The 25,550-nt window shown below is 38.2% G+C and overlaps 1 protein-coding gene across 2 annotated transcripts in view; it reads left to right on the top strand.

Moving 5' to 3' along the window:
• Positions 1-25,550, top strand: part of LOC128691686 (uncharacterized) — a 117,112-nt gene that overhangs the window by 77,689 nt on the left and 13,873 nt on the right. For both annotated transcript variants that reach the window (XM_070088721.1, XM_070088722.1), the window contains 3 exons: positions 1-147; positions 5,656-5,839; positions 9,616-9,757. The exon at positions 1-147 is cut by the window's left edge and continues 55 nt beyond it. In XM_070088721.1, the coding sequence (XP_069944822.1) occupies positions 1-147; positions 5,656-5,839; positions 9,616-9,757 (473 nt within the window). The remainder of the gene's footprint in view (positions 148-5,655; positions 5,840-9,615; positions 9,758-25,550) is intronic.

Here is a 25,550-nt window from a genome sequence, read left to right as displayed (position 1 = left end):
GGAATGGAGAGTGTGAGCAAGGTGTCACATAGCTTCCTCAAGAGTAAAAAAGGTGTTATACCATGTCGTGTAGCCCTAGTAGATATGGGATTGGATATGGTAGATCCTGGTCTAGCACCAGATGGAGCCAAGTGTGGCCGAGGAAAGGTAGGTACCTGGTTACATATGGTATTCTTGATGTAACATGTCCTTCTTACAAGGTTGTCAAGAGAATGTTTTTTCTCAGTGAAACCTTTGTATCTTATAGTTACTATACTGTACTATTCTATGTTGCTATGTAGCCTCGGTGGGAGACGGCCGACTTGTTGAAAAAAAAAAAAAAAAAATCAACAAACCGGCCATATCCCACCAAGGTAGGGTGGCCCAAAAAGAAAAACAAAAGTTTCTCTTTTTAAATTTAGTAATTTATACAGGAGAAGGGGTTACTAGCCCCTTGCTTCCAGCATTGTAATCGCCTCTTACGACACACATGGCTTACGGAGGAAGAATTCTGTTCCACTTCCCCATGGAGACAGGAAATAAACAAGAACAAGAACTAGAAAGAAAATAGAAGAAAACCCAGAGGGGTGTGTGTATATGTGCTTGTACATGTATGTGTTGGGTGACCTAAGTGTAAGAAGAAGTAGCAAGACGTACCTGAAATCTTGCATGTTTATGAGACAGAAAAAAAGACACCAGCAATCCTACCATCATGTAAAACAAATACAGGCTTTCGTTTTACACTCACTTGGCAGGACGGTAGTACCTCCCTGGGTGGTTGCTGTCTACCAACCTACTACCTACATATATATAGCAGGTTAGTTAGCAGGTTTGAGTCCTGCTGTGGACGTAGAGACACTGTAAATAATTTCGCCTGTTTGCGAATTGTTAAGCATATAGATACTTTTTTTTTTTTTTAACAAGTCAGTTGTCTCCCACCGAGGCAGGGTGACCCAAAAAGAAAGAAAATCCCCAAAAAGAAAATACTTTCATCATCATTCAACACTTTCACCTCACTCACACATGATCACTTTTTTTGTCAGCCCTCTGACTAATACTTTTATTAACTCCACACCTCCTAATTTCCAAACTCCGAATTTTCTGCATAATATTTACACCACACATTGCCCTTAGACAGGACATCTCCATTGCCTCCAACCATCTCCTCGCTGCAGCATTTACAGCCCAAGCTTCACACCCATATAACAGTGTTGGTACTACTATACTTTCATACATTCCCTTCTTTGCCTTCTTTGGTAAAAAAAAAATATATATATATATATATTGCGGATGAGCAGGGAGGCTTCATAGTGGGTAGGGGATGTGTAGATCAAGTGTTTACATTTAAGCATATATGTGAACAGTATTTAGATAAAGGTAGGGAAGTTTTTATTGCATTTATGGATTTAGAAAAGGCATATGATAGAGTGGATAGAGGAGCAATGTGGCAGATGTAGCAAGTACAGTGGACCCCCGCATAACGATTACCTCCGAATGTGACCAATTATGTAAGTGTATTTATGTAAGTGCGTTTGTATGTGTATGTTTGGGGGTCTGAAATGGACTAATCTACTTCACAATATTTCTTATGGGAACAAATTCGGTCAGTACTGGCACCTGAACATACTTCTGGAGTGAAAAAATATCATTAACCGGGGGTCCACTGTATATGGAATAGGTGGTAAGTTACTAAATGCTGTAAAGAGCTTTTATGAGGATAGTGAGGCTCAGGTTAGGGTGTGTAGAAGAGACGGAGATTACTTCCCGGTAAAAGTAGGTCTTAGACAGGGATGTGTAATGTCACCATGGTTGTTTAATATATTTATAGATGGGGTTGTAAAAGAAGTAAATGCTAGGGTGTTCAGGAGAGGGGTGGGATTAAATTATGGGGAATCAAATTCAAAATGGGAATTGACACAGTTACTTTTTGCTGATGATACTGTGCTTATGGGAGATTCTAAAGAAAAATTACAAAGGTTAGTGGATGAGTTTGAGAATGTGTGTAAAGGTAGAAAGTTGAAAGTGAACATAGAAAAGAGTAAGGTGATGAGGGTATCAAATGATTTAGATAAAGAAAAATTGGATATCAAATTGGGGAGGAGGAGTATGGAAGAAGTGAATGTTTTCAGATACTTGGGAGTTGACGTGTCGGCGGATGGATTTATGAAGGATGAGGTTAATCATAGAATTGATGAGGGAAAAAAGGTGAGTGGTGCGTTGAGGTATATGTGGAGTCAAAAAACGTTATCTATGGAGGCAAAGAAGGGAATGTATGAAAGTATAGTAGTACCAACACTCTTATATGGATGTGAAGCTTGGGTGGTAAATGCAGCAGCGAGGAGACGGTTGGAGGCAGTGGAGATGTCCTGTCTAAGGGCAATGTGTGGTGTAAATATTATACAGAAAATTTGGAGTGTGGAAATTAGGAGAAGGTGTGGAGTTAATAAAAGTATTAGTCAGAGGGCAGAAGAGGGGTTGTTGAGGTGGTTTGGTCATTTAGAGAGAATGGATCAAAGTAGAATGACATGGAAAGCATATAAATCTATAGGGGAAGGAAGGAGGGGTAGGGGTCGTCCTCGAAAGGGTTGGAAAGAGGGGGTAAAGGAGGTTTTGTGGGCGAGGGGCTTGGACTTCCAGCAAGCGTGCATGAGCGTGTTAGATAGGAGTGAATGGAGACGAATGATACTTGGGACCTGACAATCTGTTGGAGTGTGAGTAGGGTAATATTTAGTGAAGGGATTCAGGGAAACCGGTTATTTTCATATAGTCGGACTTGAGTCCTGGAAATGGGAAGTACAATGCCTGCATTTTAAAGGAGGGGTTTGGGATATTGGCAGTTTGGAGGGATATGTTGTGTATCTTTATACATATATGCTTCTAAACTGTTGTATTCTGAGCACCTCTGCAAAAGCAGTGATAATGTGTGAGTGTGGTGAAAGTGTTGAATGATGATGAAAGTATTTTCTTTTTTGGGGATTTTCTTTCTTTTTTGGGTCACCCTGCCTCGGTGGGAGACGGCCGACTTGTTGAAAAAAAAAAAAAAAAAAAAAAAAAATTAACAAGTCGGCCGTCTCCCACCAAGGCAGGGTGACCCAAAAAGAAAGAAAATCCCCAGAAAGAAAATACTTTCATCATCATTCAACACTTTCACCTCACTTACACATAATCACTGTTTTTGCAGAGGTGCTCAGAATACAACAGTTTAGAAGCATATACGTATAAAGATACACAACATATCCCTCCAAACTGCCAATATTCCAAACCCCTCCTTTGAAGTGCTGGCATTGTACTTCCCATTTCCAGGACTTGAGTCCGGCTATATAAAAATAACCGGTTTCCCTGAATCCCTTCACTAAATATTACCCTGCTCACACTCCAAAAGATCGTCAGGTCTCAAATACCATTTGTTTCCATTCACGCCTATCAAACAAGCTCACGCACGCCTGCTGGAAGCTCAAGCCCCTCGTCCACAAAACCTCCCTTACCCCTTCCTTCCAACCTTTTTGAGGATGACCCCTAACCCGCCTTCCTTCCCCTACAGATTTACAGGCTCTCCATGTCATTCTACTTTGATCCATTCTCTCTAAATGACCAAACCACCCCAACAACCCCTCTTCAGCCCTCTAATACTTTTATTACCCCACACCTTCTCCTAATTTCCACACTCCAAATTTTCTGCATAATATTTACACCACACATTGCCCTTAGACAGGACATCTCCACAGCCTCCAACCACCTTCTCACTGCTGCATTCAGAACCCAAGCTTCACACCCATATAAGAGTGTTGGTACTACTATACTTTCATACATTCCCTTCTTTGCCTCCATAGATAACGTTTTTTGTCTCCACATGTACCTCAACGCACCACTCACCTTTTTTCCCTCATCATTTCTATGATTAACCTCATCCTTCATAAATCCATCTGCCGACACATCAATTCCCAAGTATCTGAAAACATTCACTTCTTCCATACTACTCCTCCCCAGTTTTTCTTTATCTAAATCATTTGATACCCTCATCATCTTACTCTTTTCTGTGTTCACTTTCAACTTTCTACCTTCACACACACACTCCCAAACTCGTCCACTAACCTTTGCAGTTTTTCTTTAGAATCTCCCATAAGCACAGTATCATCAGCAAAAAGCAACTGTGTCAATTCTCATTTTGTATTTGATTCCCCATAATTTAATCCCACCCCTCTCCCGAACACCCTAGCATTTACTTCTTTTACAACCCTATCTATAAATATATTAACCATGGTGACATTGCACATCCGTGTCTAAGACCTACTTTTACTGGGAAGTAGTCTCCCTCTCTTCTACACACCCTAACCTGAGCCTCACTATCCTCATACAAACTCGTTACATTGCTCTTCTATCCACTCTATCATATGCCTTTTCTAAATCCATAAATGCAATAAAAATTTCCCTACCTTTATCTGAATACTGTTCACATATATGCTTTAATGTAAACACTTGATCTACACATCCCCTGCCCACTCTGAAACCTCCTTGCTCATCCACAATCCTACATTCTATCTTACCTCTAATTCTTTCAATTATAACCCTACTGTGCACTTTTCCTTGTATACTCAGTAAACTTATTCCTCTATAATTTTTACAATCTCTTTTGTCCCCCTTCCCTTTATATAAAGGGACTATACATGCTGTCTGCCAATCCCTAGGTACGTTCCCCTCTTTCATACATTTATTAAACAAAAGTACCAACCACTCCAACGCTATATCCCCCCCTGCTTTTAACATTTCTGTCATGATCCTGTCAGTTCCAGCTGCTTTACCCCCTCTCATTCTACGTAATGCCTCAAGCACCTCCCCCACACTCACATCCTGTTCTTCTACACTCCCAAAAGATGGTATACCTCCCTGGCCAGTGCATGAAATTACCGCTTCCCTTTCTTCGTCGACATTTAAAAGTTCCTCGAAATATTCTCGCCATCTACCCAAAATCTCCATTTCCCCATCTACTAACTCCCCTACTCTGTTTTTAACTGACAAATCCATTCGTTCCCTAGGCTTTGCTAACTTGTTTAACTCCAAAATTTTTTCTTATTTTCATTAAAATTTCTTGACTGCCTCTCCCACTCTATCATCTGCTCTCCTCCCACTCTATCATCTCTCACCACTCTCTTCACCTTTCTTTTACTCTCCATATAATCTACTCTTCTTTAACACTTCTGAAACAAGTGCTAAACAGTATTTTATAACTTCTTTTCACACAGTGCATATATATTTTTTACTCATATTTAACCTGAATATTTATTACATGAGTATATTTACTCATTCTTAACTTGAATATTGCACACACATGTATTTTACTTGTATTTAACTTGAATATTGCACACATGAGTGTATTTTACTCATAGTATTTAACTTAGGTATTTTAGATCATAAAATGCTTATTTTAAGTAAATTCTTTGATATTTGAAGTAACTGGAGCTCTTTTTTTATTAATTTTTTGTGTGTAAATACCTTAATAATAATTTCTGTTTATAGCTTAATGTACACTTTACTCTATTTTTAAACTCTACTTACTGTTACAACAATGGTAATCAAATACCGACAACTAGATGAGTAAGACATGTGTGACAGCTGCGTATCTTTATTGTCAGAAGGTACTTCGTGTGTACACTTGAAACACTATACTTCATGTGACAGATGTGTGTGAATCAACGTTGTATGCCAGTGGCTGACTTGAAGCTTTCTACCTGTAACTGTCATGGGAATGGTGTGTGTAACAACAATGGTCATTGTCACTGTGCTGTTGGGTTCTCCCCACCAGACTGTCTCTATCCTGGTCTGGGAGGCTCAGAAGATAGTGGACCTGCATCAAACCCACATGGTCAGTGTCTGCATGTATATTCACTATTGTTTTCATACTGTAAAATATTTTCAATATGGCATATTTTTCTTTCATTTGCTATAGTTTATATATTACTTAAATTGATTACCTCATTTTAGAGCTATCCTTTTATGTGAGAGGGAAATACAGTGGAACCTTGGTACTTGAACTTAATTCATTCCAGAAGGCTGTTCGAGTGCCAGTCCATTAAATTATTGAACGAATTCTTCTCAACCAATTTTCTTTTTGGTTGACTGTTATCACTAATCTTCGTAGATCCCTTGGTGACTTATTTATGCAAATAATATAAAAAAAAAAACACCAAAATATACAAAGAAATGCAAAATAGTTTACAGCACAGTTCTGGCAGGTCATGTTTGAATGGATAAATAATGGGTTAAAACATCTCATTGGTCAATAGAAAGGCATATATAGACGTATCAAAAGAAGGTAAGGGCAGTTAAGAAATCAATATATTTAATTAAAGAGAGGAGTGAAAAAAGGAATAAGAAAAGCTAAAGGGGATTATGAAACTAAAGTTGCAAGGGATTCGAAGACTAACCCAACAGGGTTCTTTCAGGTATACAGAAGTAAGATTAGGGACAAGATAGGCCCACTAACCTAACCTAACCTAACACATTTTCTTATCACTGACAGTGATAAGGAAATGTGTGAACTTTTCAATACCTGCTTCCTCTCAGTTTTTACTCAGGAAGATACTAGTGCAATTCCAGAAATAATAAATTACGTAGAACAGGATGATGATAAACTATGCACGATTAGGGTAACTAGTGATATGGCCCTCAGACAATTAGAGAAATTAAAACCTAACGAATCCCCAGGCCCAGATGAACTGTTTTCAAGGGTTTTAAAGGAATGTAAAGAGGAACCTAGCATACCTTTGGCTAATCTTTTAAATATATCACTATAAACTGGCATAGTGCCAGACAAGTGGAAACTGGCAAATGTAATACCTATTTACAAGGCAGGTGACAGGTCCTTAGCTTCAAACTATTGACCAATAAGCCTTACTTCCATAGTTGGTAAATTTATGGAATCAATAATTGTCGAAGCAATTTGTAGCTATCTTGAAAGGCATAAATTGATTAATGAATCTCAGCACAGTTTTACAAAGGGGCGTTCATGTCTTACGAATTTAATAATTTTCTTCACTAAGGTAGATCATGGTATTGAATATGATATTGTGTATATGGACTTCAGTAAGGCTTTCGATAAAGTTCCACATCAGAGGCTGTTGAGAAAACTTAATGCACACAGAACAGGAGAAATTTTTTCCTGGGTAAAGGCATGGTTGACAAATAGGCAGCAGAGAGTTTGCATAAATGGAGAGAAATCAGAATGGGGGCACGTCACAAGCGGTATTCCACAGGGGTCAGTGTAGGGCCCATTGTTGTTTACAATTTACATAAATGACATAGATGAGGGAATAAACAATGACATAAGCAAATTTGCTGATGACACCAAAATAGGCTGTCCAATTTATTCAACTGAAAACATTAGAGCACTCCAGGATGATTTGAATAGACTGATGCAGTGGTTGGAGAAGTGGCAGATGCAGTTTAATATAGACAGATACAAAGTTCTAAATGTTGGACAGGAAAATAACCATTCCACATAAAAACTAAATAATGTAGATCTTAATATTACGGATTGTGAAAAGGATTTAGGAATTCTGGTTAGCAGTAATCAGAAACCAAGACAACACTGCATAAGTGTTTGCAATAAAGCAAACAGAATCCTTGACTTCATAGCAAGAAGTATAAATAATAGAAGTCCTCAGGTTGTTCTTTGACTCTGTATATCTTTGGTTAGGCCTCATTTAGATTATGGATTTAAATGCACTGGAAAACATACAAAGGAGGATGACAAAGTTGATCCCATGTATCTGAAATCTTCCCTATGAGGATATCTGAGGGCCCTGAATCTGCGCTCTCTAGAAAGTTATAGAATTAAGGGGGAATATGATTGATCGACTGGCGGGATCCTGATGCTTCCCAGACCCAACTTTGTGTTTATGGGAGATTCTAAAGAAAAATGGCAAAGATTAGTGGACAAGTTTGGGAGAGTGTGTAAAGGTAGAAAGTTGAAAGTGAACATAGAAAAGAGTAAGGTGATGAGGGTATCAAATGATTTAGATAAAGAAAAATTGGATATCAAATTGGAGAGGAGTATGGAAGAAGTAAGTGTTTTCAGATATTTGAGAGTTGACGTGTCAACTGATAGATTTATGAAGGATGAGGTTATCAATGGAGGCAAAGAAGGGAATGTATGAAAGTATAGTGTTACCCATACTCATATATGGGTGTGAAGCTTGGGTTGTAAATGCTGCAGCGAGGAGACGGTTGGAGGCAGTGGAGATGTCCTGTCTAAGGGCAGTGTGTGGTGTAAATATTATGCAGAGAATTTGGAGTGTGGAAATTAAGAGAAGGTGTGGAGTTAATAAAAGTATATTAGTCAGAGGGCTGAAGAGGGGTTGTTGAGGTGGTTTGGTCATTTAGAGAGAATAGATCGAAGTAGAATGACATGGAGAGCGTATAAATATGTAGGGGAAGGAAGGCGGGGTAAGGGTCATCCTCGAAAAGGTTGGAGGGAGGGGGTAAAGGAGGTTTTGTGGGCGAGGGGCTTGGACTTCCAGCAAGTGTGTGTGAGCGTGTTAGATAGGAATGAATGGAGATGAATGGTATTTGGGACCTGACGAGCTGTTGGAGGGTGAGCAAGGTAATATTTAGTGAAGGGATTCAGGGAAACTGGTTATTTTTATATAGCTGGACTTGAGTCCTGGAAATGGGAAGTACATACAATGCCTGCGCTTTAAAGGAGGGGTTTGGGATATTAGCAGTTTGGAGGGATATATTGTGTATCTTTATACATATATGCTTCTAAACTGTTGTATTCTGAGCACCTCTGCAAAAACAGTCATTATGTGTGAGTGAGGTGAAAGTGTTGAATGATGATGAAAATATTTTCTTTTTGGGTCGCCCTGCCTCAGTGGGAGATGGCCGACTTGTTAAAAAAAAAAAAAAAAGATTGAGGTGTATAAATGGAAATCAGGAATTAATAAAAGAGATGTAAATAATGTACTAAAAATATTTAACATAGACAAGACTCGTAGCACTGGTTTTAAATTGGAAAAATTCAGATTCTGTAAGGATATTGGAAAGCACTGATTTGGTAATAGAGTTGTGGATGAGTGGAACAAACTCCCGAGTACCATCATAGAAGCTAAGACATTGTGTAGTTTTAAAAATAGGTTGGATAAATACATGATTGGGTGTGAGTTGGACCTGACTAGCTTGTGCTACTAGGTCAGATGCCATGCTCCTACCTTAGGTGATGTGATTGACCTGTGTGGGTCAAGGTGTTGCTTTGAGTCGGTGGGAGAATTGGACCTGCCTCGCATAGGCCAGTAGGCCTGTTGCAGCATTTCTTCTTTCTTATGTTCTGATGATGAAAAAAATGTTTTTCTTTCTTTTTCTATCTTTCTTTCTTTCTCTCTTTTTGGGTCACCCTGTCTCGGTGGGAATGGCCAATGTGTTAACAAAATGATTAAAATAAAAAGTTCCTTACTAGATAATCACAAAAAAATTTTGGTTTGATAATTGCATTAAAATAACTACAGATTTATAGGAATCTAATCTTAATTTTATTAAAGGTTTTTCTTATCTTAGTTTTATATGAATGCCAGTTTCATATTTCAAATTCTCTGCTTTGCAAGAAAATGGTACACATTTGAAATTTAAAACTTTTTTTTTCAGCAACCAACACTTTTGTAGTTGGAATGTTTGTGTTCTTCCTGGGAATTGTGCCTGCAGTATTGATGGTGCTGTGTCTTGTGTATTATACCCGGGACAACCTGAAACACTGGTGGAAGACAAAAGGCAGACCTGCTACTTCCAAGTATGTAATATTTATTTTCTATAATTTTGTAGTCAATACACAAATAACCTTTTTATTCTTTTGTAGTCAAATTTGTATATATTTTTTACATATATTGCAGTCAAGAAAGTTGGGTCATATGAAGAGCATGAAATGGTATAGATTATCAATGAAAATATACAATAATATGATATACAAGGGTTCTTATGTTGATGGGTGGACAACCAGCAACATGAAAAAGGGAAAATGAGTGATTTCTTAAAGACTAAGTTCTATATTGACAAAAGGAAAATAGAATTGAATAACACATTGTTTATATAGAGAACATTAAGGGCTTTTCAATGAGGTTCTGGCAAGCCTCCCAGCAATTACGTAATCCCCAGCAAATTCTTTTAAGATCGAAGCCACAAGTGGATAGTAAAAATATAAAAGACACCAAGCAGCACTAAGCATCACAGGATCTTCTGCAAGCAGGTGACCATGATAATGTTCCTAATACTCAGTCTACTGAGTACATGTATTAGCAAAACTTCCAGCAGAAAGAGAATGGTCAAATACCCATGTCCTTCCAAAGCCTATGTAACTTGAAGTGTTTGTCTGCAAAGCCCAACAGGCTTGATTATTCCCAAGGACTTAATGATGTATGTGGGTCATGAGGTCAGTGTGAGACGACGCTTGATATAGCAGCTTTCACGTCATGTGACATGAATGGTCATAAATATATTTTTGACATTTCATTCAGGTATATGAGTACTTATCACCAGATTCTAAATCAAGATGTTTATTTTATATAGAACAGAGCAGAGCAAAAGGGTTAATGAGGTGGCTTTTTGATAAACTTTAATGCTTGCCTATTAATCATATTAGATCAAGCTTATATCATTTACTTTTTCCACTGTGCAATGCCTAGGTAACTTGAAAATTTATTCATGCAATTAGTTATTATATGAGTACAGTGGAACCTCAAATATCGAACTTAATCCGTTCCAGGAGTTAGTTCTAAATTCAAAAAGTCTGAAAAGCGAAGCAATATTTCCCATAAGAAATAATGGAAATACAATTAATCCATTCCAGAAACCCAAAAATATTCACACACAAAAAAAAAAATACATTTTATAGAGATTAATTATAGTTTGACACACACACAACAAATTAGTGTTCAATTATGTATTAATAAATTTAAATAAACATATAAAATAACATTTTACTTACCTTTATTGAAGACTGGTGATGGCATCTGGAAGATAGGGAGGAGGAGGAGAGAGGGAGTTGGGATTAGTGTTTGGAAGGAGAATTCCCTCCATGAGGACTTCAGGCATCAAAGCCCTCTCTGGGGTTACTTCCCTTCTCTGTCTTTTAATGCCACTAGGACCAGCTTGAGAGTCACTGGACCCCTGTCTCACAAAATATCTGTCCACAGTCCTATGTTTCTGGTGCCTCTTTAAGATTTCCCTAAAATGGGACATGGTTCTGTCATTGAACTTGTTGCAAAGATGGCTTGTTTCAGCTTGCTCAGGGTGGTACTTCTCCACAAACATTTGGATATCATTCCACTTCTGTATTATTTCCTTCTTCACATCTATGGTGTTTCTCACTTTCTTTACCACAGGGGTACCACTAGCAAGTTTCTTTGGGCCCATTGTAGCTTATTTCACAGTCCCACAAGCACTAAACACAATGAAATAATCGTAAAATGTTTGAATGAGAGCGCAGTTAGTGTTCACTCAAGCATCAACAAAACCAGACTGGCTCACGGCACCTGTGTGGGGACACGGTCAGAGTGTGTTGCCGGACAGGTCTGGTACCCAGCGGTTCGAAAATAGGGGCGAGTTTGATAATAGGGACAAAGTTGGTTCGAAAAAAGGGTTCTATTTTCGAAGAGTTCGATAAGCGATACGTTCGAAATTTGAGGTTCCACTGTACTACTATAATAATGTTATTGATTCATTTTTAACATCCATTTCAATTGTTTAACACAGACTAAAGAAAAAAAGAAGGGTAGAAGATGGTACAGCTTCGGTTGAGATTCAGATTTCCTATGGTGAAATAAAGGATAAGTCAGTAAATTTTGATTTGGATACTACACCTCAAGCTAAGAGTGGAAATATTGACTCGCCAGTACAGTTTACAGGAAAACCTATTCAGAAAGCAGTGGATTTGGCACACAGTCAAACAGTAAATCACTCAGTTTATGCATGAAGATAAAATGGTAGCATTTGTCAGAATATTGAGTTCATGGATACTGATTAAGTACAGCATTATACTAATATTCTTGGTATTATTTCTTTGTTACCCTGTTTCTGAATTTGAGAAGTGTGCCTTAAATACCTAAGCAACTCGAATTTTGACAGAAAATTACAGTCACAAATGAAGAAAGTCCACTTTTTATTAGAGAAAATTAGGAATATTTGGTCATCCTCTTGATGTACTTTTTTGTTACAAAAAAAAATAAATAAATAAAAACATGGATTATGATTAAAATCATACTAAAAATCATTTGTGTACTTCAAACCGGTAAAAGATAAAAACGAAAATGATGCTCAATAGATCTATGCACATCTTGAATACAGAAGTTGATGTGATTGTTTTAAATTTGGAAAAACTGCTAACATAAAGTGAGCAAAAGACCTGAAATTTAATCAGCATTCCATCTGTGGCAATAGTTTAAAATGTGGAGTTAAATGGCATAAGAACTGAATGTTCAGGTGATTATGCTTCAGTGGGGAAAATTTTGACAATTTAGATAAATGTATAGGAACTGAAGAGTAAGCTGCCTGAGTTGTTTATAATCAAAGAGAAAGAGAGCTTTTGTGTGTTGAACAGTCACAGTATAAAATTTGCTTTCTAGTCTGTACAACATTTAGTTGTCTTTTCTTTGCTAGCTGTTTACAGATATTTTGCACTACTTAACTGCAATATTTTGCTTTTTGTTTTCATCGAGTCATGGTTTTTCACAAAGCAAATAGTATGAAGAATAAAAGATGACAACTTGACTGCCATGCAAACAAAATTGACTATCAACTATACCAAAATATGCCTTAAGACAGTTTTGCTTCCCAATATTGCCTAGTGACACTATGCTGCAGCTTCATCTTTTAGTGATGCTAGAATCATGTGAAATGTCCATAAATGCTCTCAACTTCATCACATATTGCTGGTGGTAGAGAGATGGTTGAAATTGTTTTCAGCCTACCTACCTGTTATCACTTTTGGGATTCCACCCTCCTCCTTTGCCTAGAAAAGAGGCCTGGTCTCAAACCAGACCTTTTAGTTGATGGCCTTATTACTCAATCTGCATGTATTACCAGAATACAGTCCATCTTATACACCACAGCCCTACTGATCGAGAACTAACTTGAAGAATTGATCAAATTCTTTCTTGAAGACAGTTAGGGGGTCTGTTGGAAATTCTCCTTATATATGAAGGGAGAATTTAATAAGCCATGGGGCCTTTTCACCTATCAAGTTGTCTATGTACTCACTGCACTCTGCTTTTCATTATTTTTTTTTATATATTTTTAACCAGTCCCTTCAGAATAATCCAGCTATAAATGATTATCTTTCCTTCCTGTATTCTGTGTAATGCAGCTCAGTTGATTTCAGGAATTCCCAATAATTTTGGTGTTTGACTGAATTTATGTGGGCAGTGATAGTTCACTGCATTTTCACCACCTTTACTAGGTGCATTAACATTCTAATCTAGTGAATATGAGTGACATATCGTCACTGGTTTCCTAAGATTTGTTTTGAAGGTTCTAGTTATCCAGCCTATCATTTTTCCTGCACTTGTAATAATTCTGTTGTGATATTTGAACATAAGTTTTCTGACACTATTACTGCTAAGATCCCTCACATTCCTCTTCTGCTACTGGGTGATTTGGGTTTGGGATTGTTTCAGTTTTTAATTCTTAAATTTTCCGTAGTGAATTAACTGAAATATAAGGCCACCTGGTAGGCCTTAAATTAAACTAAAAAATGAATATGGCCTGGCTCTTAAAGAAGCCATACTATCTTCTGGTTTTTAATAAATTTGGGTGTAGCTGAAGGATAAATTCATTAATTTTGAATTTACACATTTTATACCAGCAGCAGATAAACAAGCTAATAAACTGTTGATAAATCTCCTAAAAGAATTTGATTTGCACTAAATCTGGTACACTTTGGGTACGAGTTTTTTGAAAAGAATTCAAATACAAAAAGATGCACAGTATTTAGGGTAGGAGCCTGTGTGTCAGACACACTTATCATATGTAAATAAATGGTATAAAATACCAGCACAGTGGAAATATAAACATAAGCAGTATAATGTGATCCTTTATTGACAATGTTTCGCCCATGCAGTGGGCTTTATCAAGTCATAAACAGATCTACTTGGGTAAAAGGTATGTGTGTATTTATAGGATTTAGTCAGGTGGAGAATGCTGCATGTGATACTCTTCCGAGTAGGGTGATAGAGTCTAGAACCTTGGGTAGCATTAAAGAGAGATTGGATAAATATATGAGTAGACCTTCTGCAGTGTTCCTCCATTCTTATGTTCTTATGTGGGATAGCGATAAAGAAATTTCTTGGCAAGGGGTTCAGCTATGTTATAGAAGCCGTTGTTTTGGTTGAAGTTGTTGGATATACAGATAAGTGATGATTCCAGGATTCTTTGGTATTGAGTGTTGTCTTCTCTGGTGATGAGTCCTGCATTTCTGTAGTTGATTAAATGGTTGTGTGAATTTTAGTGTTGAACACAGGCATTCCTTGGATCGTCAGATCTGCCTGTGTACTGGTGTTCTGAAATACATGTTTGGAGGTCTCTGGATGTTTCGCCGACGTATAATTTGCTGCAGTCGTTACAAGGGATTGTGTATACCCCTGCAGAGGACTGAAGCTTGTCCTGTCTATTACTGGTAATGTCCTTGCTGGTGGATGTGGAGGTGGATACTTGGAATGAGGAGTTGGTGGGGAGGACTATGTATCTCTTCTCGGCAATGTCTTCTCTGGGTGTGTTAAAGATGTTTAATGCCCGTCTCTGCAGTCTCTACGGAAGTGACAAGGATAGTGAAGTTTAGAAAATACTTGTTCAGTAAGGGGGCATTCTTCCTCAAGGAACTCACTGCTGCAGATTCTGAGTGCATGCAGGAAAAATTCTATAATTACACCATGTTTAGTTTTGGTGTTGTGGTGAGAGTAGAAATGGAGAAGATCTCGCCAAACACATTGCAGGGGTATACACAATCCCTTGTAATGATTGCAGCAAATTATACATTGATGAAACATCCAGAGACCTAAAAACACGTATTTCAGAACACCAGTACACAGGCAGATCTGACGATCCAAGGAATGCCTGTGTTCAACACCAAAATTCACACAACCATTTAATCAACTACAGAAACACAAGACTCATCGCCAGAGAAGACAACACTCAATACAGAAGAATCCTGGAATCATCACTTATCTGTATATCCAATAACTTAACCAGAACAACAGCTTCCATAACATACCTGAACCCCTTGCCAAGAAGCTTCTTCATCACTATCCCACCTAGGAACATAAGAATGGAGGAACACTGCAGAAGGTCTACTCATATATTTATCCAATTTCTTTTTAATGCTGCCCAAGGTTTTAGACTCTGTCACCCTACTCGGAAGATTGTCACATGCAGCATTCTCTACCTGACTAAATCCCATAAATACACACGTACCTTTTAACCATGTAGATCTGTTTGTGACTTGATAAAGCCCCCTGTGTGGGCAAAACATTGTTAATAAAGGATCACATTATATTGCTTATGTGTTTATATTTCCACTTATCATATGTGATATTTATTATCTGCAAGTGCTCCACAGTAATACCATGGATATTGGTGAATGCTGCAAATTTAATATTTTTTCCATAAGCTTTGAATAATTACTGTAATGAAAACCATTTTATTTCTTAAGCACAATTTTATGTTAGTCTGACATGAACATGTGAAACAATATCAATACAAGTGTGATAAGCACTAATCATTGGCATAATGCTGCACGGAGATCAAACAATATAAGAGTAGTATATATATATATATATATATATATATATATATATATATATATATATATATATATATATATATATATATATATATATATATATATATATATATATACATTGGACCCCCGGTTATCATAATTAATATGTTCCAGAGAGAGTGACTAAACCCGAATCTGACTAATTCCGAATTCATTTTTCCATAAGAAATAATTTAAATCCAATTATTCTGTTCCAGACACCCAAAAGTATTAACAAAAATTATTTTTTTAAAGATTAAATATAGATTTACATACAGAAAAGAATGAGAAATTGAGTATAAAACAAAATATCAAACTTACCTTTACTGAAGACTCCTGTTGGTGTATCGAAGATGGGAGTATGGGAGAGGGTTAGGGTACACGTCAGTGGTGACCTGTACTTAGCTGTGGTGACCTGTACTTAGCTATGGTGACCTGTACCTAGCTCTGTGAAGACTTGTCTGTGAATCTGAACCAAGATGTCCTCTCTTGAGCAACTCTACCTGCAGCTGAAAGAGGAGCTTAGGGTTGCTAAGCTCAAGATACAGCAATTGACGGAGGAAAACGAGGATTCGTAGTAATCCTCCTGTTGTGAGTCCTCAGGTCAAGAGGGGAACCTGGTCAGTGGCCGGACAACATGGAACAAAGCTGAAGATCAAGAAGACTGTTGGAGTGGCAGGAACAACGAAGAACCAGAAGACTACTATGGAAACTTCCAACCCATTTTCAGTGCTACCCGATGAATGTGAATTGTCTACTGGGAACATCACAACAAGCACCAAAGAAACATTGGCGGACAAGAGTTGACATCCCTTGAAACCCCAAAAAGACCATCGAGAACGTCACGACGAACTCTGCCAGTGAAGGTAAAAACATTGTTTTAGTTGGGGACATTCAGGTTAAGTTTTTGGATAGGGCTTTTTATCTTAGGGACAGGAAGAGGAGGCAGAGGGTATGTTTTGCTGGGGTGGGCGATATTGTTAGCCATCTAGACGATATCATGAAAGGTAACGGGAGCAATCCTATTACAGTGGACCCTCGGGTAACGCCATTAATCCGTTCCAGAGAGCTAGCCTTTAACTGATTTAGCTTTTAGCCGAATTAATTTCCCCATAAGAAATAATGGAAATCCAATTAATCCATTCCAGACACCCAAAATTATTAAACAAAAAATTTTTTTCTATGTGAAATATACATTTCCCTACACAGAAAACAATGATACATGCACAATAAACAATACTGAAATGACACTTACCTTTATTGTGGACTTGTTGATGAGTGATGAGATGGGAGGAGGGGAGAGGATGAAGGTGTTCTATTGTTTGGAAGGGGAATCCCCTTCCATAAAGACTTCAGGTACCTCTCTCCCTTCAGGTACTTACCTCCCTTCTCTGTTTTTTAATGCCACTATGACCAGCTTGAGAGTCACTGGACCCCTGTCGCACAAAATATCTGTACAGAGAGCTCTGTTTCTCGCGTCTCTTTAAGACTTCCCTAAAATGGGACACGAGTGTCATTGTACATGTTGCCAATACAGTTTGCAACAGCTGTTTCAGGATAATATTCATCCATAAATGCTTGCAACTTTGTCCACATTGTACACATTTCCTTAACCTTTGACGAAGGCAACTTCCTACGTCTCTCTTCCTCCACCTCTGAAGCAAATTCCTGAGCTGTGATCTGTTGCTGTTGCACCTGAAGCTCTTGCAGCTTTGTAGTGGTTAGCACTTCATCGTCGTCCTCCACTAACGCTTCCACATCCTCGCCACTAACCTCCAACCCTATGGACTTCCCCAATGCCACAGTTGATTCCACAACTGGCATAGTCTCCTGAGGGTTAGCCCCAAATCCTTGAAACTCCCTCTCTTGTACACATTGTGGCCACAGTTTTCTCCAAGCAGAGTTCAAAGTCCTGTAAATCACTCCCTCCCAAGCCTTACCTATAAGGTTTATGCAGCTGAGGATACTGAAGTGATCTTTCCAGAACTCTCTTACACTTTTGAAACACTGCTTTGGTGTACAGTTTTTTTGAAGTTTGAAATGACCTGCTGGTCCATGGGCTGGAGGAGAGGAGTGGTATTAGGAGGCAAAAACTTCACTTTGATAAAGCTCAACTCACCCGCAATTTGCTCTTGCAAGTCGTGAGGATGAACAGGAGCATTGTCCATTACCAGGAGGCACTTGAGTGACAATTTATTTTCCAGGAGGCAGTTTTTCACAGTGGGGCCAAACATGTCATAGAACCAGTCAAGGAAAATGTCCCTAGTGACCCATGCCTTACTGTTTGCTCTCCACATCACACACAGTTTAGTCTTGACGACATTGCTTTTCTTGAACACTCTGGGAGTTTCAGAGTGATACATGAGTAAAGGCTTCACTTTGCAATCCCCACTAGCATTACTACAAAACATTAGAGTTAGCCTGTCTATCATAGGCTTGTGTCGTGGGAATGCCTTTTCCTCCTGAGTAATGTAGGTCCTGTTTGGCATTTTCTTCCAAAACAGGCCTGTTTCGTCACAACTAAACACTTGTTGAGGTTTTAATTTTTCGGTGTCTATGTACTCCTTAAAGTCCTGCACATATTTTTCAGCCGCTTCTTTGTCAGAACTCGCAGCCTCACCATGCCTTATCACACTACGATTCTTAAATCTCTCAAACCAGCCTTTGCTGGCCTTAAATTCATAAATAGCAGCACTATTTGGAGACATTTTCTTAATGAGATCATCATGCAACGCTTTGCCTTTTCACATATTATTGACTGAGAAACATTATCTCCTGATAATTGTTTCTCATTTATCCACACCAACAACAGTCTCTCCACATCTTCGAGTATTTGCAATCTCTGTTTTGTAAGCATACTTGCACTTTTCACAACAACAGCTTCCTTGATTGCATTTTTGTTGGCCAAGATAGTAGTGATGGTTGAATGGGGTTTGTTATATAGCCTTTCCAACTCCGAGATATGTACTGCACTCTTGTACCTTGCGATTATCTGTTTCTTGAATTTGATAGTATTTCTCACCCATTTTTACCACAGGGTTGGCACTAGAAGCTTTCTTGGGGCCCATGGTGGCTTATTTAGCAGTTACAAGCACTAAAAACAATGGAATAATACAAAATATATCGCATGTACGCGTGGAATCATCCTCACTGGCTTTGTAAACAATGGCACACTGGCTGTACACGGAGTCATGGAGTGGTCAGGCCCGCTCAGGTCGCGTGGACACATTTGGGATGAAAGCCCTTAATCGAGTTATTTGGCATTAGCCGAGCCAATATTTTTATGCCAAAGCGAGCCATTATCCGATTTTGGCTCTAACCGATGAAGCCTTTACCTTAGGGTCCACTGTATCTGCCTCAGTGCGGGAGGCAACGATGTTGGCAGACGTAGGAGTGAAAATCTGATCAGCAGGTATAGGACAGCAATAGAGATAATTAGGAAGAAGGGTGGTAACCCTGTGATATGTGGCATTTTGCCTAGGAGAGGAGTTGGAAATGAATGGTTGTCCAGGGCAAATGGTGTCAATTGCTGACTGGACAAACACTGTAAGGAAAATGCAGTAACATTCATAGACAACTGGGACCTCTTCTATGGCAGAAATGACATGTATGCCAGGGATGGGGTTCACTTATCTGTGTTTGGGGTGGGAGCACTGGCCAATGCAGTGGAGGGAGCTCTTAGGTCTTTAAACTAGAAATAGATAGTGGTATGGGTTTTTGTGGAAAATCAATGAATTCTCAGTGTAGCAATAATAGGCAGAATGAGGTAGAGTTATTGGTGAATATTGGAAACCCAGTGGCACTAGGTGACAAGGACAGAAACAGGTATAGTGGAAGAACAGAAATCAGCAGGAAGAGAAAAGAGAAGGGAAATTTTTTAAACATATTTTATACTAATACACATAGTGTGAGAAATAAGATGGATGAACTGGGATTATGTAGTTGCAAATGTGAGTAACATTGATGCTTTTGCCATAACTGAGACTTGGTTTAATATGAAAAATTGGGACATGCCTGCTGACTGTCACATTCAGGGTTTTAAAATGTTTCAAGTAGATAGAAGTATTGGTAAGGGGGTGGGGTGGCACTCTATGTCCAAGATAGTTTGAATTGTTGAGTAAAAATGGGTATAAAGTCTGAAATAATACATACAGAGTCTGGATAAAATTTTCAGAGGGGTATGAAAAAACAATATTAGGGGTGATATACCGACTCCCAAACTTAGATAGGGACCAAGGGAGACTACATTGGGAGGAAATTGTTAAGGCCACAAGGTATGATAACATAGTAATTCTAGGGGACTAACTTTAGTCAGATTGATTGGAATTTTTTGACTGGGAATTTAGAATCTAACGACTTTTTAGAAGTAGTTCAGGATTGTTTTTTGAAGCAGTTTGTGACAGAACCTACAAGGGGAAATAACCTGCTTGACTTGGTTCTGGCAAACAAGGAAACCCTTATGTATGTAGTCCCTCTGGGCTACACCTACCGACTACCTACACTGTAGAACACAGCCATATTATTCCCATCGACATACTGTGTTCACTGGGTTAAAAAAACAAAGAACGGAAGTAACCCCGGAAAAGGACTTGGTACCTGAAGTCATTATGGAGGGGGATTCCCCTTACAAACAATAGTACACCTCCATCCTCTCCCCTCCTATCACTCATCAACAGGTCTTCAATAAAGGTAAGTGTCATTTTATTATTGTTTTATTCTGCATGTCTCATTTGTTTCTGTGTAGGTAAATGTATATTTCATGTAAAACATTATTTATTTTTAATATTTTTGGGTGTCTGGAACGGATTAATTGGATTGACATTATTTTTTGTGGGGAAAATGAAAGTGGAAGTCGTCAGATTCGGGTTTAGTCACTCTCTCTGGAACAGATTAACCCTTTGAGGGTTTTGGTCGTACTAGTACGTTTTACGCGTAGGGTTTTTTGACGTACTAGTACTCATAAATTCTAGCGGCCTCAAATCTAGTGGGAGAAAGCTGGTAGGCCTTCATATGAAAGAATGGGTCTATGTGGTCAGTGTGCACAGTCTAAAAAAAATCCTGCAGCACACAGTGCATAATGAGAAAAAAAAACTTTGACCATTTTTTTTTAATAAATCAGCGACTTTGCAGTGTATTTTCGTATGGTATTTATTGTTGTATTCTAGTTTTCTTGGTCTCATTTTATAGAATGGAAGACATATTACAGAAATTGAGATGATTTTGACTGGTTTTACAATGAAAGGTGCCTTGAAATTGAGCTCAAAGTAGCAGAAATGTTCGATTTTTACCAAACTTCAAAAGTAAACAAATCGTGCCAAGCGTGCAATACACATCAACTGGTGAGTCTAATATTCTTTTACAAGTGCACCAATAATATTTATACCATTTTTTTACACTAATGCAGTAGTCTGCATAACAGTAAATCTTATATTTTTTGTGAGAATAAAAATTCAAAGTGGAAAGCAAAAGAATATAAGAGGGGCCTTGAGACGTGACTAATGACTAGAGGAAATGTCATTTTAGTGCCAGGAATGTCTTTCTTGTTTATTCTGGACCCTATTCGGAAATTGGCATCTTTTGAAATTTGTGTGAAATTGGCAAAATTGCTAAATTCTGACCACTGTACTGGATAGTTGAATTTCTAAATGGGTGGTTTCTTGCACCCATTCGATAGAAAAAATGGAGTTCTAGCGAAATATGCATGTTTTTTGTCGACTAGTACAGTGAAATTGGTCGAAAATGGGGCTCAAAGTGGGCAAAATCGCCGATGCGTAAACATCGCCGAGACCGCTAACTTTGCGAGAGCATAATTCCGTAAGTTTTCTATCAAATTTCAAACTTTTGGTGTCTTTATGATCGGGAAAAGATTCTCTATCTTTTCATAAGAGAAAATAATTTTTTTTTTTTTTAAATTTGGCCGACCCTGAGAACGAGTTTCGGAGAGGGCCTGTCGACCCTCAAAGGGTTAATTATGATAACTGGGGGTCCACTGTGTGTGTGTGTGTGTGTGGGGGGGGGAACCTCCTAGAGACAACACAAAAAAAAAAAAAAAAAAAAGAGAGAATGGTGACAATATATTTGAGCCTCACCCTGAGGCCTCTGTAACATACTGAGGACCTTAGTGTCAGGATGTGAGATATATATACATATATTTTTTTTTTTTTTCAACAAGTCGGCCGTCTCCCACCGAGGCAGGGTGACCCAAAAAAGAAAGAAAATCCCCAAAAAGAAAATACTTTCATCATCATACAACACTTTCACCTCACACATAATCACTGTTTTTGCAGAGGTGCTCAGAACACAACAGTTTAGAAGCATATACGTATAAAGATACACAACATATCCCTCCAAACTGCTAATATCCCGAAACCCCTCCTTTAGAGTGCAGGCATTGTACTTCCCATTTCTAGGACTCAAATCCGGCTATATAAAAATAACCTGTTTCCCTGAATCCCTTCATTAAATATTACCCTGCTCACACTCCAACAGATCGTCAGGTCCCAAATACCATTTGTCTCCATTCACTCCTATCTAACACTCTCACACACGCTTGCTGGAAGTCTAAGCCCCTCGCCCACAAAACCTCCTTTACCCCCTCCCTCCAACCTTTTCGAGGACGACCCCTGCCCCGCCTTCCTTCCCCTACAGATTTATATGCTCTCCATGTCATTCTACTTTGATCCTTCTCTCTAAATGACCAAACCACCTCAACAACCCCTCTTCAGCCCTCTGGCAAATACTTTTATTAACTCCACACCTTCTCCTAATTTCCACACTCCGAATTTTCTGCATAATATTTACACCACACATTGCCCTTAGACAGGACATCTCCACTGCCTCCAACCACCTCCTCACTGCTGTATTCACAACCCAAGCTTCACACCCATATAAGAGTGTTGGTACTACTATACTTTCATACATTCCCTTCTTTGCCTCCATAGATAACGTTTTTTGCCTCCACATATGCCTCAGTGCACCACTCACCTTTTTTCCCTCATCAATTTTATGATTAACCTCATCCTTCATAAATCCATCAGCCGACACATCAACTCCCAAGTATTTGAAAACATTCACTTCTTCCATACTCCTCCCCAATTTGATATCCAATTTTTCTTTATCTAAATCATTTGATACCCTCATCACCTTACTCTTTTCTATGTTCACTTTCAATTTTCTACCTTTACACACACTCCCAAACTCATCCACTAACCTTTGCAATTTTTCTTTAGAATCTCCCATGAGCACAGTATCATCAGCAAAAAGCAACTGTGTCAATTCCCATTTTGTATTTGATTCCCCATAATTTAATCCCACCCCTCTCCCGAACACCCTAGCATTTACTTCTTTTACAACCCCATCTATAAATATATTAAACAACCATGGTGACATTACACATCCCTGTCTAAGACCTACTTTTACTGGGAAGTCATCTCCCTCTCTTCTACACACTCTAACCTGAGCCTCACTATCCTCATAAAAACTCTTTACAGCATTTAGTAACTTACCACCTATTCCATATACTTGCAACATCTGCCACATTGCTTCCCTATCCACTCTGTCATATGCCTTTTCTAAATCCATAAATGCAATAAAAACTTCCCTACCTTTATCTAAATACTGTTCACATATATGCCTCAATGTAAACACTTGATCTACACATCCCCTGCCCACTCTGAAACCTCCTTGCTCATCCGCAATCCTACATTCTGTCTTACCTCTAATTCTTTCAATTATAACCCTACCGTACACTTTTCCTGGTATACTCAGTAAACTTACTCTTCTGTAATTTCTACAATCTCTTTTGTCCCCCTTCCCTTTATATAAAGGGACTATACATGCTCTCTGCCAATCTCTAGGTACCTTCCCCTCTTTCATACATTTATTAAACAAAAATACCAACCACTCCAACACTATATCATCCCCCCTGCTTTTAACATTTCTGTCATGATCCCGTCAGTTCCAGCTGCTTTACCCCCTTTCATTCTACTTAATGCCTCATGCACCTCCCCTACACTCACATCCTGTTCTTCTTCACTCCTAAAAGATTGTATACCTCCCTGGCCAGTGCATGAAATTACCGCTTCCCTTTCTTCGTCGACATTTAAAAGTTCCTCAAAATATTCTCGCCATCTACCCAAAACCTCCATCTCCTCATCTACTACTCCCCTACTCTGTTTTTAACTGACAAATCCATTCGTTCCCTAGGCTTTCTTAACTTGTTTAACTCACTCCAAAATTTTTTCTTATTTTCATTAAAATTTCTTGGCAGTGCCTCTCCCACTCTATCTATCTATCTATCACATCCTGACGCTAAGGTCCTCAGTATGTTAGAGAGGCCTCAGGGTGAGGCTCAAATATACTGTCACCATTCTTTTTTTGTGTGTTCTCTCTAGTTTTTTTTTTTTTTCCTGTGCCACGTGAAACACATTTAACAATGAAGTGCTACACAAACTCAATTCAGAATCTCTGACAGCTCATTTTCTGTTGTGATGTTTGTGATTTGATCTGGACCATGGTTTATGGTTCCCTTACTTGATGTTTTCATGTTAATCATGAAGTTAAATTTATCAAACAGATATGCATGAATTTAAGGCATGCATGAGTGCCTTATCAGAATGCTGACACTTGTAAGACTGAAATAATTAATGTTTCCTGTTTAAAGCACTTTTGCACAAGGTGTTCACAAATACCATGTTTTCTCCCAAAGTGGTTATAGCGGGGAGTGTAATATATAAAATAAACACTGCACATTGGACAGTTTAAATTCATAGTAAAGTCTCTGTATACAATATTTCTTTGTTTAAAAAAAATGATCATTAATTGGGAATTTAATAATAATGGCAATATTTTATTCTTGTATTTAGTTCTTCGAGTTTGTTGTAGTAAAATTTACATGGCATTTGTTGCATATGTATTCACTTTACATGCACCCAAATATATACAATCCACACGTGTGTTTTGTGATGAACTTAATAATACTGTACAATATGGTATCTTATTTATGGACATTACATATGGAAGCAAAAGAAACTTGCAAGTCTTCTTAATGATTTTGGTAATGGGACAGTCTTAGCATGCTCTTGACAGTGTGGTTTTCAGTTCACATTCATAAAGAATATATAAAATGCCTCATAATATGTAGTTACTAATGCATCTGGGAGAAGTATTCTAAAAGATAATAAAATTGATTTTAATTGGAAGCTGTCATAATAATTGTTTGCAGATAACAGTGTTCATTGAATATTTAAAAGAGAAACTGCAGAAGTAGTTAGGGAAGTTAGGAAGTGTGTGTAAAGGAGAAGGATGAAAGTGAACACAGAAAAAGAGCAAGATGTCCTAGTACATTGAAGTATAAGTAATAAAAGAGTAGGGGTTGCAATGGAACCTTACCTTTGATGAGTTCCACAAGTTTTTCTACTCCTGGAGTCCAGCCATAGGACAGGCTCGAGATTAGACAAAGTGAATGCATTCAGAAACTTGAGGTTGATATTTCAGTAGATGACTCTGTGAAAGACAAAGCAAATCACACAACAGGAGAAAGAAATAAAAGTTGCAGGAGTAGGAGTATTGAGGGATTTGTGAAAGCAAAAATGGGAATATATCAGAATGCATATAATACATAATTGGTGATGAGGGGAGGGGGTATGGGGAAATGGAAGTAGCAGAGATTGTTATTTGCAATGACTCTTAGGTATTTCTCACTTTTGGGTGGGGCAAAAAATCTAGACCTCACCAGTAGCTCATATTAGATTTTAGGAAACTTAATCACCCAAAGAAT

This window comes from Cherax quadricarinatus, chromosome 26 (assembly GCF_038502225.1).
Source record: "Cherax quadricarinatus isolate ZL_2023a chromosome 26, ASM3850222v1, whole genome shotgun sequence".
Lineage (NCBI taxonomy): Eukaryota > Metazoa > Arthropoda > Malacostraca > Decapoda > Parastacidae > Cherax > Cherax quadricarinatus.
This window is presented reverse-complemented; position numbering and strand designations above follow the sequence as displayed.